We start from the raw sequence: 15,624 nt of genomic DNA on the forward strand, positions 1-15,624 counted from the left end.
GGAAGAAGTAGCACGTGTAAGTGTAAGGTACGAGAACACGTGACGGGAAGTTTAATAATTAAGGGTTGAATCCCACGGTTGTCGAGGAAAGAGCAAATCGAAAATGAAGTACTGTGGAAGGTAACCAATCAAAACGTTTCTCCAAAAGATATATTCTTTTCTTTTAATGATCGGGGCTGCATTCAGGGTTGCGTTCAAAAACTTTACTTCGGGTGCACACCAGCGTCGCGTTCTGTCCTTGTTCAATTTTTAGTAAATAAGAAAAATAGAATGACGCGGTGTACACCCGAGTAAAGTTTACGAACGCAGCCCAGGGAGCGCGCTATTCACTTATTGGTTAAGTGTGATTGGTTGGATCTAAAAGTAAGAACCAATCATATTCGGTTGCTACTTTGCGCCAGGGTTAGCAGAGGTTCGGCAAAACGCAGCCGTTCTATCCTAGAGTCCCTTATTATAAGAGTCTGGACAGACTGGTCCTTATTTTTATTGGACGTGCAACACCATGGCGGTGCAACACCAATCACGAGCGGTAAAATAGCGAGAAGAGCTCTCTCAGAGCCTCTTTTAGAGTGCGTATTATGGAATTTTTCGAAATAGATTCCGATCGGAATTGTTATTTCCTGCATTTCTATTGTGTTTTTAGAAAAAACAGTGTAATTTCGATAGGAATCCATTCCGAAAAGTTCCATAATACGTACATACATAACACACTAACGATATTTGTTACGTGCTTTATTGCTACAGTTACTATGTTTACGCGAGCGTTACTTCTGTAGTAACTTACGATAATTCCTTCGCGTAAACGGGATTTTGTTGTAACTTACGATAATTTACTCCGCGTAAACGAGCAAATAAAAAGTCTAAGAAACGATACAAAAAATGTTTTTAAAAAGAAAATCATTCCATTTTATTTCGCGAGACCGAATTTCTTTCGATTCACCCATGTTTTCCCCTACTGGGAAGAAAACACGGAGGAGCCGTGTGAGTCCTTTTTTATCCTTATACGTAATGACACTACGAGAGAACGATTCTCTCTCACGCGCGTACTTATCCCAAGAGAGTCTCGACTCAAGATCTTATTTCAATTCGCACAAGAGAAATCGAGATATCCGTACATTATTTTTTGGCGAGCCGAACCAAATGCTCAATGCGACGCTGCTGTTGGTTCGAAATCGATAATAAAGAAAAGCTGACGAATCACGATTTTCTTTACCTGTCTGTACCTATAGGCTTGTAACGTGTATATGCAGCGAAGTATAAGAGAATAATAAAAAAAGTAAAGCAGAAGCAACGACAAGGATACACACTTTTTATATGCATAATTTATAAATTTTTATCTTTAATATTAAAGGAGATATATATACCATATACCACATGTTGTATGTGTGAATGAATTATTGGTTATTTAAATTGATGTATTATAAAAGTAGTTATTCGTTATTATCAAAGTCACTATTATATATATATATATATATTAACCTTTGTACTTAGAAAATCTTATTTAGAAAATCTCCACAGTAAAGTGTGAGAAAATATTATTTTTTTTTACTTTGGATGACTGAAGTTAAGTCAAAACTTATTAAAGATACAATAGAGAGATACAATAGAGAGAGAGAGAGAGAGAGAGAGAGAGAGAAAGAGAGAGAGAGAGAGAGAGAGAGAGAGAGAGAGAGATGTGTGTGTGTGTGTAATCGTTATTGAAATTGACAAAAAATTCTGATTATTGCGTATAAAACTTTCCATATAGCTTCTAAATATAGCTTCTAAACCGGGAATCATCATAAACTAAAGTCAGGGCTAATTGACTTTAGCATTCAAGATGTATCGGGAGTCGTTACGCTATTTTCAGTGCTTATCGCTGAGAAAATAAAAGGGGACAAGTACAAGCGCACTTCATATAATGACAATCTGCACGCTTCATCATTTTTACTGTGGCTTCCACTGCTTTCAACGGGTTATTCTTCCAGTGATGAATCAGGGGATAAAGTGATTCTCAAATTTAAGGAGAGAGCTTCTCCGGTACTGTTGCACGCAATCGTTCTTCAGACGCGCTATTTTTTCGTATCCATAGCCAAGTTGCGTGTGTATCGGCGTCAGACAAAGATCAACGTAAAAGGTCAACGTAAATGTGGTCATGGTCTAGTTTACTTGTTCAACAATCTGTAAATAAACATTGCATGATTGCAATTCGTCGAAATGCCGATGTTCACGCAACCGACAGAATGAGAGTACATCTTATTTTCCTGGATGGACTATTTAATTTTAATTAATTAATTTAGGCATATATAATTTTCTTCTTATAACAAAATTTATTTCAATTTTGATCCAGTACAATTGTCTGATACACAACAGGAAGAGAGCTAATTAAAAAACTAAAAACATAAACTTTCTTGTTTCTTTTTAACTCTGTCTATTATTGTTACAGTGACAACAGCGGTAAATATTTTAAAGCATTTTACTTCGTTACGAAGTCTCCGTTAGTCGTTCAATAACAAAGTACTTTAATAAACTAGAAAGAAAAAAAAACATTTGGTATTTTTACAACGGCAACGGGCCACAAGTTGCAGAATGTAACGTTGCAAGCGATCAAAATAACTAAAGGCAGCATAGTTGCGTTATATCGGCGCGGATGATCGATACCTGCAGCGGTAACGATTTATGAAAGGCATGACCAACGCCGAGGGTGTGGTAGCGCGAGTACAAGAGGGAGTGGGATACAGATCTGAAGATTTGAATCGTGCGCGATGCTATCGCCGAGCGGAACAGTGAAAGTAACATCTTAAGTAAAAGTGGTTTCGCACACCGATGTAAGAACGCGCGCGCCATGCTCATTACGGCAAATCGAGACCGCGCGAATCGAGCCTCCCTCTTAGTCACTGTAGCCGGTTTTTTTTTTTAGTTGATCCTAATTAAGCACTCGACGAGGAAACGAAACAGTTATAGATAACATATTTTTCGGCCTTTTGCACAAAAAGGATTTATTGTATGTATATCGGACAAAAGAGCAATTATACACTAATATTACTTTTTTATTAAAATAATAAATAATATTTAATAAAGCAGTACCTAATATAAAAATAATTAATAAAAACTTGTTAAAAAATAAATTGTTTCAGAAATAAAACCCAAATTTTATGCCTAAAATAAAACATTTTATCTTGTTTTTTAAATGCACTATGGAAAATATGAATTACATGTGTAATAAATTTAATTCGCTCCGTTTAATGTTTAATCCAAAGTTAATGTTTGAATTAACAGGTGACAGAACACTTGAGATTAACAAACGTTTATTAACAATTATTAAAAAAATAATATATATTTATATTAATAAAAACTTATATATAACAACGTAAAAAAACATGTAACAAAATTATCTATAAACGGTTTGTCAGATTAAAATCTGGCGTCAATAGATTCTATAACGTATGCACTAATGTGCACATTAGTGCATGTGTTATATTTTGTCTTCATTTCAGTCAACAATATATAAATCTTAAGAAAAGATTTATATATAATTGTAAAAGTAAATTCAAGTAAAAAAACGTTCTCAAGATACAAACATTCGCGTTAATACAATTATCGGATCGATCGAAATCGAGAGGAATTGTTCCAACGGATTCTTCGATGCTAGAACGCGGTTATAAGACAATATTTGATATCCGCGAAGTTTAATGCCCTTTACCCTTAGACGTGTAATGCACCACGTGTTTGTAGACTGGGACATGAACGGGATATGGTTTCGCCACTGGCACGGGGAATTTCTTCTCCACGTAGACGGGATATGGCTTCTCCACGATATAAGGGACCTTTATAAAAAGAAATGTGGTTACATATATAACATACGTGCTTCGCGTGGTACAGCAAATTTTAAATTTTCCAATAATCGTGAAGGATAAAATAGATAAATCAAAAGAAATAGAATATATATTAAAAGCGTTTATTCTACTTTCGCACTAATTATAAGATAAAAAGCATAAATAATGCATAGTACTATATAAAAATATTAAAACTTGAGAATTATACTTACATGCTTCTCGACAATAAAAGGCTCTGGCTTCTCGATAGGTATCTCGACGTGTTTAACAACTTCGACCGGATATGGATGAGGGATCTCGAATGGCACCTTGTAGGGCTGAGGCACTGGTATTTGAATTTCCTTGGGCACTTCGACAGGTACAGGATGCGGGATAGGTATAGCTGAAACGGAGCAATTACGCAATTATGCAATTGTACGTATGCAATTAAGTATTTATACTTTATAAATGTTTTACATAACGATAGAAAGTATTTATCTGAGTAAATTATAAATATATGAGATGTTACTTCCATCTCCTGCTCTAAGAATAATCAAATGCGATGTACGATGATCTGATAAGCTTGAAAAATTTTAATTAATATTTTTGAGAAAACAAGCTTACCATATTTTTTAATAATTGGAATTTCTACAGCTTTTGTTTTCTCTTCATACGATGAACCACCGTGATCCTCGGCATAATGGTTAGCTAACACCATATCGCCGAACGAAACAAGACTGAACAAAAAAACCTGCAATTTTATATTATTTTTTCATACTCCGCTTTATAATGTTTCCTAATTTTTAATATTAAAACCATAATACAGTAATTTACAAAATTATAAAATTATTGTTACAGAAATTTCTATAAAAAAGTTGTAAAAGAGTTACAAATTATTTTATTTTTGTAACTACTTAATTTCTAAAAATAGTTTTTAAACCTTTATTGTATATAATATTAAGCATGTTTTTATTGCACAATATATAGTAGAGTTCTTTATTTTTTTATCTAAAAAATTGTCACTTCTTTTATTATATCAATTAACACTGTTTAACACGTTAAACACATATTTGTCGCACGACATGCAAGCGAATGCCTGAATCTTACAATTTTATTCATGTTGATGTGCTTTTGTGGGGCTAGTAATGATGCGAACACGAGAAATCAAGCGTTGAATGACTATGTCCCTCAAAGATCGACTTTATATACCGACTTCGATTCCACCACCTTTCACAGCCTGCGATAGAGTTTTAATTCTTCTCAGGATATATCACATTGCATTTCACATCGTGCAACAATACTCATCGTATCAGAAAGGACTATACTCTATCAAGATAAATATAAAAGGATTGCTCTACATACACATATGAAAGACTACCTTCTTTCTTTAAATGTATTGATCCATTGCACCATGTACTTTTTGCACGGAAGTCACAATATGATTACGCATGTATTATAAAACATTGAGATCAGAGAAAGTGTAGATGATAGAATTTGTGACTTGATTGCGCCATCTTACAAAAAATTAATTTTTTTACGAAATTAAGAAACAATTGCATAGCTAACGCACTGCCCATTATATACATTCGTATTTATTTTTTTACAATACAAATAAGATATTAGCTAACTTTAAACAAGCTGCAATCGGATCAGAATGTAAAATAAAATTTGATTTATAATGTTATTAAATCATATCTTACAGGTTGCATAAAGTGAGAGTTATTATTAGAAATTTGACGAGATTCGGATTTAATTATATATTTATATAAAACTATAGAAAATCAGTTTTTAAAAAATTTTAATCCATTTATTTGTAATTTTCTTGTACTTGGAGAGAGTAAATTTTCCATTAAAAAAATTATATAACTTCAATAATTTTTAATCACAAAGTTTTAAATGTCACAGTATTAATCACTTTATCAGGTTGTCTTACAACTTATAGGTGTGATGTATCTTATTAGGAATATTCACGATATTTCTATTTTATTGTTCGATACTGTGCAGTAATAAGCTATTACTTGGGACGTGATCGTTAAGTTAAGTAAGCATTTTATGATTACCATGCCATGGGTTTGATTAAATTGTTCAAAAGAGTACGGTAGGCAGGTATGATATTCAAATGGGCAAACGTTAAGATATTCTGTGGAAGGAAAATTACGAAGATTTTACGGAGAAATTACGGAGCTTTAGGCAAAGGTAAACGCATGTGATAGTTCCGTTTACCGGAAGTGAATAAGGTATACCATGTATGTACAATCTCGAAGACTTTCCGATGTTCCTGTAGGATGTTCGTACAAATTCAATTATGTTAAATGACTATGTTGGCTAACGAATGGGTCCAAATTTACGAGCAAATGGCAAAATGTCTCGGTCGTTACTCGGAATAATTACTAATTCTCTCGAGACAAGTGATCAGAATGACTCGCCTGAATTTTTTTTTACTGTGCTGATTTGGCTCGATAAACATAGGAAAGGAGTGTCCAACGAACATACAAAATTTGATTTCCGTTCACTTATATAAATGCAAACTTCCCGGCAATCACGCAGCGAGGTAGTTCCCTCTGTATATTGTTTTTAGACTCAACTAGGAAGTGAACGCAAAGCATACTCTTGCTCGGAGAGACAGACGATACATTTTTTTTTGATACGTCAGAATGAAAGTACGAAACATAACGCTTTCTGTGAAAGGGTTCCGGCCGGAACACTGATCAAAAGACATTCGATTGTGAAAGGTGGCGTGAAACAGCCTTAAAAATGGATTAGTGATAGTCAAAGATATTCGATATCCGATAGTAGATAAAATAATAAAAACTTATCACATACATTAAGCCAAGTTTGTTATATCCGCTATATTGACGACGAAAGAAAAGTTTTCGATAAATTCGGGTTGAATAAATTTATGATTTATGCATATGAATACATATTTTAGTTCCAAATAAAATAAATGTAACAACGTTGGTGAGAAAAAGGTGCAAAATTAAATAAAGGTGTTTACATTTAAAAAATATTTTAATAATTTAATTATTTTTATGCAATTATTTATCAGATATTTCACAATATTTATCTACACTTATTAATAAATGCATCGGAATTGTAAATTTGCAATATTTTGCAAAGAAAACAAATTAAAAAATGACAATTACATCTATTCAAAAATATTTAATAATGGAAGTATTGTAGTGTTTTTATACAGTTATTTTTTTTCAAATTTATTTCCCGGTTAATTATTATTCACATGGCAAGTTTATCATGCGCGGAAGGAAATGCGTTGCTAATGCTTGGAGAAACTCCGAGGCGACTCTAAAGTGAAGACCACCTCAATTAATGTCCACGGTGAAGCGATACCGCTAATTCGCTCTCATGGAAAATTGGACGAACTTACGGACGCAGAAACTCACGATCTGTCACTCACCGGAGTTTAAGTCCGCGGTCCAGTTCGATTTCAATTGTTCCTCGGTATGTACTAATGGCGCAACGAACGAGATCTGACCTACAACCTCTGGCATTGGAGAAAGTATGAATTCTCGGTCGTGCTTCTTAAACATGACAGAAATTACGTCGTTTAAATCAATCAATCTGCTTTTTAAACATGACAAAAATTACGTCGTTTAAATCAATCAATCTGCTTGTTGTATATCTCCTGCTTCAAATAGTAACAATAAAACCTCAAGTCTTTTTGTTTTCATTATTACATAATAAACGTTTATGTAATATTAGTTCGAAAAATGCTATAGAGAATTAGATAAGAAACAATAGAGTATAAATTGAATATAATAGATATTTGAAATTTACTCTGCCTTAATCTGAAACTTATCTCAAGTTTTTATAAAGTTATGAGAAGGCATTGGCTAGAGACAATATTATAAATTAATAATAAAACTTATGTACACAGAAATAACATGTAACATTATATATAATATAACAAAATTGTTTGTGAATTGTCTAATAATGTGTAATTAATAGAAAAAAAAGTGAGATACGGATATATGATGGAAGTGCTAATTGAACAAGATAAAAATTTCCTGAATAGAGAGGTAATGGGTCAGAAAATTTCTCATAATAATAGAGAAAGGAAAAGAGAGAGGGAAAGAGAGGAAGAGAGCATTACCGAGGATTCATAATTCTTCTTCGGCGTGGTATACGTGGTATACGCATTTAAATATAACGAGCGTGAGTCAACGAATCCGCTCCGGTAACGTGGAAAAAGGAAGCTAGCGTAGGAAGTTCGCGTCGGGGAAGAAAAGGCTTATGGCGAAAGTGAAGTTCAAAGTCGATTTGCTCTACCGACAATCACCGACGATCGTGCCGCCGCAAAAAGAGGAGCCGCCCGGTTGGTGATTGTATATTAAAGCGCGCCTTCCTGATTCGTATACTGCCCGAGGTTACTTACTCATACGCACGTAGCGTATGTATCTACAAATGTACCCAATCGATCGGCTTTCTCATAATTGAAGGGAGTTGGTTTCTTCCCGCGGCACAGAGCAACCGCGTTCAATTATAATGTAACTAGCCGATCGTGGCGCACTTTAAAATAATGCACGCGCAAAGTTGTATTTATTGGATGATCGCAGCATGCCAAGAGTGGAATGAAGTAAACTGAGATCTTTTTGCTTAAACAGCTTCTTTTTGCTTTTCAGTTTGCATACCATTAAGATGATTTAACGGATATTACGGCTTAATACGAGATGCCGGTACTCGGAAATGGAGTGACGAAGTATGCGCAACCGCAATCATCTCAAGTATCATTCCAAAACGTCGAAGTGCTATGACGTTTTTCGTTACGTGTCGCGAGAGATCACTCTTCCTGCTTTTACAACGGTCAAGACCACCGCCACGATCGGAGAAAGAAGCAATCTACAAGACCTTCCCTTTCGCTACTACTTTAAATCACTGCCATGCGTTCATGTTCGCCCATCGACGTTTCTGTTCTTTCGTCCGTACATCAGGAAGAAGGAATTGTTGTTGCATAATTTTTTTAAATTTGAAATTTGCTTTGACTTCACGTTTGCCGTCTATCTCCGCTTTGTTGGGGTGTCTCGCAATTAAAATGTATTCTCTACCGCGGCGCCGCGCCGGTCTTTTCACTTCCACCTACCTTAAAGAAATAGAAGATTTGCATTTCTCTTTCGCCATGCTGGTTTTTCCCGCTCGAAGTGCTTCATTATTTCCGTTTTGTTTTTGCAGAAATATAAACTATTGCGCAAAATTATTCCTTGCATAAATTTAAATAAAATTAAAGAAAATATAAGAGGAAGTGAAAAGTGAAATGCAACATTATACATGCAAGATAATATTTCTTGATCTAGTAAGAACTAAGCATATTAAAATCCGGTCGATTCTTAACTAACTTGGCTTAACTACACTGACTACTTTACACTCGGACTCATGTTTTAGAATAGAGGATTTTTAAAAAAATATTGTTTGACGGGCAATCTGGCCATTATAAGTTACTTCAGAATTGATTGAACGGAAAACGTCAATTCAACTAATTGTAAGATATACAATCCACTGCGTAAAAAGAAAATAAATGTCTATTCGGTCTCGCACTACTTTATTTTCACATTAGATGGAACCAATCATCAAGCAACTATTTCGACTCGTGCGCGTTTAAGCAATTATGTAGATTTAAAACGTTCAGAGAGAATTATTCGAACGGTGAAACTTAATGTGTCGCTTATTACTGTACTGGCCTAATCGCAACTGAATTCGTTAGCATACGGCGAACCATTTAGCAAATTAGTGTTTTTATAACATATTTTTATAATATAGGCATCTTTCTTAGAATATCTAGAAAATGGTCGGTGCTATATATATGATCGTAAAAATAACGAGCACGATATTAACGACACGGACCGTCGTCATTATTAATATCTTACTTCAATTTACCACTAGATTTCGAATCGCTGTGGCGTTATTATTTAAATCATTACTACAGTTTTTTGCACGTTGATTTCGCTTTTCACGAAACGACTAATACTAATATGTTGATTGGAAATTCAATTAAGACACAATTTATAACAGTTCTTTAGCAAGTCATAATTTAATATCCGATGAGGTACAATATAGCTGCATAATTAAACTAATATTTCTTAATACAAATGTTTCTATATTAAATATAATTGTCAAATTTTGCATGTATAAAATAATTTTTCACAAAATCTAAGTATATAACAGTTAAGTCTTGGCGTAAGGAAATAAAACAAAGCTGTCTATTCTATTAATGCAAACGTTTTAATAAATAATTGTCCCACGGTGCTGTAATATAGCAGATAGCGCAATATTTTACCTTGCACTGTGTATATAATATATATATCTTTGATAGGATATACAGATTAAAAAAAATATATTAACAACAAAGAGGGGTCGTATTTCCGAGGGATTAATGCTTAACTGTGTGCACGATGGTCTTGTAGACTGGAATCTTGATCGGAATCGGCTTTTCGACTGGCACGGGCACGTGTTTTACCACATGAAATGGTACCGGCTTCTCGATCTTAATCGGAATTATTTTCTCGACGGGCGTCGGTACCTTTTTCTCGACAGTCTTAAACACTTGCTTCTCCACCTGTAAAGACAAGAGGCTGTTTTCAGTGAGAGATAACGGAGAGTGATTTTATTCTAAAATTCACGGTAATTATCGCGCAATCACCTCGAATGGTACAGGTTTCGGTACTAGCACATGAACGGGATAAGGTTGCGGGACCGTTTGCACCACTGGGTGCGGTACGCTGATTGGGACCTGTTGGATCGTCGGTATTCCTACGTCGCCGCGGATATCATGCAACATAAAAATAAAATAAGTCGCTTGAAAATGTTTAATAAGCAATAAATAGTCTTAAAGTGTCAATGCAAAATTATTATTATTATTATACATAATAATATCCAAATGTATTGGCGTACATTAATAAAGCGTCACATTTCGTATTACCAATATGTTTAACAATGGGAATGACATTGGCTCCGTGAAGACCGCTGATAGTCGAGTGCCAATCACTAACTTTTATCGGCAAACCTCCCAACAAATCTAAGGAATGACTTTCTAAAATTCAAAACCATTTATCAGCATTTATTCATCAGATCGATATAATGAGACATTTACATGATAAAGCTGCAGTTGTACGTTATAATTATCACACTAAATCCTGGTCACGCTGTTACCTATCGCACAGCTTATATGCATTAGAAAATGCATTTCAGAAATAAATCGTGCAATAGATAGGCAACAAAAAATAAATATTCAAATCTGTACCTCCTAGGCTAAAAGCTCCCAAGTCATGATGATCTAAGGAAATTTCTCCCAGCGTAAGCCCGCCGCCGCCATGATGCTCAAAGTCCCAATGGGAACTGTAGGAGCAGGCGACGACTCCCAAAAGCACAATCTTAAACATGAAAAATCACCAAAATTGTAAAAAAAAAACATGATTTAGCTCCACTATTAACAGTCTCTAAATTAATGAGAAATTATTCACTCCACAAGTTTCACAAGAATTCATGAGTTTATTTAGTCCAAATAGTTGAAGATAAATGATTATATTAAACACGAGATCGTTTACAAAGTTTACATCTTATTACCTAATAAAGATGGGCCTTTACGTACAATTTTTTTCATTCCTTAGCTAATGTATCGTCGATGAATAAGTAGTCTACTCTCGGGACAGATTCTTTTGTCGTCACTTTATATACCGCCTACTGAGAAACAAGCAACCCCACTATTCTTTGAAGTAACCCCACCGTAGATGAAATAGATCGCTCGATTGAGGAACTAATCGTTTGCGGTCACCATTACGCGCAAATGTTAGATAACGTCTGATACTCCTTCCATAATTACATATCACTGCTTTACTTTCTCACTGATTGATATATGAATTTTAGGTATGAATCTAATTTTCTTGTCTTAATTTTGAACGTTGCGTGTATTTTGAATAAATCTTTTATCAAAACTTGCCCTTATTTATCTAACGTTACGTAAGATTAATCGAGAAAAGCTTTATTTAAATAAAGTATAAATAAAATATCTTTTTCTCGCGAAATTTTATATTATAATAGAAAAATAATTAAAAACGGAATGTATAGCGCAGCGTTTTTGAAATGCATTGTTATATCTTAAATTTTATAATTTCCAATTTTATTTGTAAGAATACACAGAGGTATTGCAATAGTGCTTTCATATTTCTTTTGTAGAGTTTTTATCTTGCAAAAGTGAATACTTCTTTATAAGTCACTTCTTGTCGTTTTCCTGGTTATATTTTTTGTTATAAAATGCAAGAACGGATTATCTCTCGTTAGATACAACGATGTTGCCGATGTCATGGATGATTTGTTGCATGCGACCACGATGATCCCGTCCATCGCGCGGGCAAATCAATCTTGTCTAACATCCACTTTCCGCGGAATTCCCATGCTTTTATCGAAAATCACAGTGAAAGCCTGTCACGAGCACTTTTCGCGCTCTACGACCTGTAGTGGAACGCATATATACGAACTGTAAACGATGCTAGTTTGATTACCATTACCAACGCAAATTTTCCACAGGTTCTTTTATTGAAAAAATGACTGGATTTTACAGTGAAACAATTACTTCATATTACTCGCGAGTTAAAAGTGTGTACTTGAATCATGCGATAGCTTTTAATAGCTCAAAAGAAAAAAGCAATGAACACGTAATAATTTCAAAAATAAATACCAAGTTGATATATTGAAAAGTAATGTAACAATAAAACAGAATGTAATATATATATTAGAGTATAATTTCTATCAAGAGGCACGGTAGTGTTTCGTGCCAAGTGTACATGCAACGAGACACAGCTAGATCATGTCTGATCTATAGATAGCGAGCCGACGAATTGAGAGACACTTAGATTATCGAATCTCAATAATGACTATACCAATCAAGGTCTGAGTAGGTTCAATCGATAGCTTGCGTTTGAATTATATAATAAAAGTGTTTTTATTTTTCGTTTATGTGTCTTACGATAGTTTAAACGCGAGCGTGTGCTCACTAAATTAAATAAGGGAACGGCAGGTGGACATTAAAGATTAGATACTAATTAATTAAGTAGAATAGACATTTGTACTATCTATATATTATAATATGTAAATATCAATATGCTCGGATTATTTATTATTATCGCAAGCAATAAGAGTAATATCCCTTAATTATATAGTATTTATATCCGGTTATTTTAATTTAGTTCAGCATTTTCTCACGCGAGATAGTAAAAATCGTCTCGGCGACAAACTTTCACCGAATAAGAACAACGAGAGTGTTTAGTTTTGTAAGCATTTTATTTAAAAACGCAACAGAATAACAAAATGTTTAAAAAAAGTGGCTCAACAACGCGCCGGTCGCACCGACGCTTACAAATGCGCATATATACAAAAAAATAAATCCATGTCAAATAATGCTCGACCAACAGAGCGAACATGGACTGTTTTTCGTGAACTTTCTCCTTATTGGCGGCGAGTAATGGTATGAGGATTAGGATGGGTAAACATGTCATGTCAGTCAGTTTGGTCAGTTCAAGTCAATCGATCCTTACACAATTTCCTCCACGAAGTTAACGTACTATCTTGTAAGTTTCGATAAAACAGACAGTAGCTATTGTGGCTGAATTAACTGAGCAATTCGAGCACTTTATAAATTATTTAACGTATACGTATATTTTTCAAAGATAACGTTATTTTTCAGCAAATGTCGGGCTGCTGTATAGTAGTATATGTATAGTAGCTTCGTCGCGGATGTGAAAAAAAAGATATTTTTATACCGAGTAGGCATCCTCTCGCTCTTTCGATCACACACACACAAACCTATAATCTCTAACATCCGCAAATCTGTTGACATGCTTTGATAAAATTCGCTCAGTTGAGAGATGTAAATTGCTAAGGATCCCTTCTAGGTTGCATGTACCGCGTTCTTCCCAATCCATGGAAATCCTTCACGCCGCAGGCACGCTTTAATGATGCTTCTTCGCATGATGGTAAATGGTTTTGTAAACGGGAATTCTGATGGGATACGGCTTTATGACTGGAACGGGGATGTGTTTCTCGATTGTGATAGGTACCGGCTTCTCAATGGGTACTGGTATGTGCTTCTCCACAGGATAAGGCACCTTCTTCTCTACCGGAACCGCTATTGTTTTTATAACTTGTATGGGAATGTGCTTCGGTACGGGAACATGAACGGGATAAGGTTGTGGAACACCAACTGCTACCGGATGAGGCACAGCTATCGGCACTGATTTCGGGACCGGTATACCTGAAAGAAAATAATTCGAGAGAGGATAAAAGTGTGTCTTAAGACTAGAAATGGCAAAGAAAGTAAAAAGAGTAAGTACTTGAAGTTCTTTAACCTGTTGAAATTTATGCTGACGAAGAAAATAATATCCATGTACCAAGTTCTTTTGTATACATAGTATGAGAAAATAACTGACCAAAGACTATAATTTTTTGGCTACATATGCATAAAAAAATAGCAGCAAGCTATGACTTCCGCTGCTGATGCATAAATAATCAATAATAGCAATAAATTATGGACTCAAAATTTATTTTCCATAATTATTAATAAAGAGACGATTTTTTTATAGCACCGTAATTGCTAGTCCCATGTCTTTCAAGTATAGGTCACAGTCCAGAGAAAGATATAATAGTATACGTTACCGATGTGTTTGTAGACTGGTACGGCTACGGGCTTTGTTACTTCGACGTGTTCAGACACAGGAACACTGTGAACATAATTATGCCCGCTGTCCAGCGAGACTCCGTGGCCGCCATCGTCACCGCCGTGACCATTGTCATATCCACCGCCGGAAGAGAAATCTTGATGACCGCCGTCGAGACCACCACCGGACTCTAAATGCCCGCCGGAGGAACCAGCATCGAAACTGCCACCACCCCCATGGCCACCTCCGAGATCATCACCTCCGTAGCCACCCCCGTAGTCACCCCCGTAGCTACTACTTCCGTAACCACTGCTTCCGGAAGTACCGGCGATCTCCTGATCAGATCGATCGATCGCAAAGTGGCCGCTAAATAACTGCATCATGTAGTGTCTTCCATCTTGGTCCACGATCACTGGCGTGGCCGCGGCCAAGGACACCAGAGAAAGCAGCACCTACAAATAGAACATTTAAAAAATGGAAAGTGCGATAATAACTCGCAAAAGTCATATCGTGTAACAATACCTACACGTATACATTTTTTTTTAATTTTTTCTTCTAATTAATTTAATCTTCGCACAATTTACGTGTACATTAAATGTTGAGAATATTATCTGTGCTGTGATAAGATTATTGAAGCTTAAAAATTGCAAATTAATGTTCACGTACGAGAAGATTAACGCGATTTTAATAAGGAGTGTCTAAATAGATTTTTGGCCCAACTTCAATCCGACGACTTAGACTTGTCATATTTTAAATTGCGTTATCTATGATCCGGCAATTTACACTCGGTACTTACGATTCCACTCATCCTCTCACGTGTTTTTATTAGTGCGCTTCAAGTGTTGGTTGTAGCGCAAGTCTCTCGAATCGACTGATACATCTTTGGCCATTTCTCGTCTTAATATACCGCGGGGCCTTTCACTGTAGACGATGTGATTTCGTCTCGCTTCGTACTGCGGTGAATTATACTCGCCCGGTGCAATTGTTTCACTGCAGTCTACTAGCCGTGCGCGTGAAAATAATTGACCGTGTCCTCGCGGCCTTCACATTGACAACGAATCGGACATTTCCTATTCCGTTGTACGGGTGAGCGTCTACGAACGCGGATTTCCACGTTCACTGGGTTTACTGCCTACAACTTCACCGTTGCGCCAACATTTCATATGGAGAAG

General features: G+C 35.5%; 1 protein-coding gene across 1 annotated transcript; it reads right to left on the reverse strand.

Moving 5' to 3' along the window:
• Positions 1–3,668: 3,668 nt before the first annotated feature.
• On the reverse strand, positions 3,669–15,260 carry LOC112463170. The gene is made up of 10 exons (XM_025029367.1): positions 15,249–15,260; positions 14,451–14,904; positions 13,758–14,049; positions 11,044–11,138; positions 10,723–10,833; positions 10,444–10,628; positions 10,186–10,359; positions 4,419–4,545; positions 4,028–4,197; positions 3,669–3,806 (listed from the first exon to the last, which is right to left on the reverse strand). Exons 1-10 carry the CDS (start codon positions 15,258–15,260, stop codon positions 3,669–3,671), a joined length of 1,758 nt encoding a protein of 585 aa, XP_024885135.1.
• Between the last annotated feature and the right edge of the window lie 364 nt (positions 15,261–15,624).

This window comes from Temnothorax curvispinosus, unplaced genomic scaffold (genome assembly GCF_003070985.1).
Source record: "Temnothorax curvispinosus isolate PA1 unplaced genomic scaffold, ASM307098v1 QBEX01013120.1, whole genome shotgun sequence".
In the NCBI taxonomy this organism is placed as follows: Eukaryota; Metazoa; Arthropoda; class Insecta; order Hymenoptera; family Formicidae; genus Temnothorax; species Temnothorax curvispinosus.

Bases quoted from the DNA above. Each gene is read 5' to 3' on its own strand.
- LOC112463170 (XM_025029367.1), bottom strand. The intron at 10,834-11,043 runs GTACAGATTTGA...TTTGAATTTTAG, and splicing joins GGGAGCTTTTAGCCTAGGAG to AAAGTCATTCCTTAGATTTG. The intron at 10,360-10,443 runs GTGATTGCGCGA...TTGTCTTTACAG, and splicing joins CGAAACCTGTACCATTCGAG to GTGGAGAAGCAAGTGTTTAA.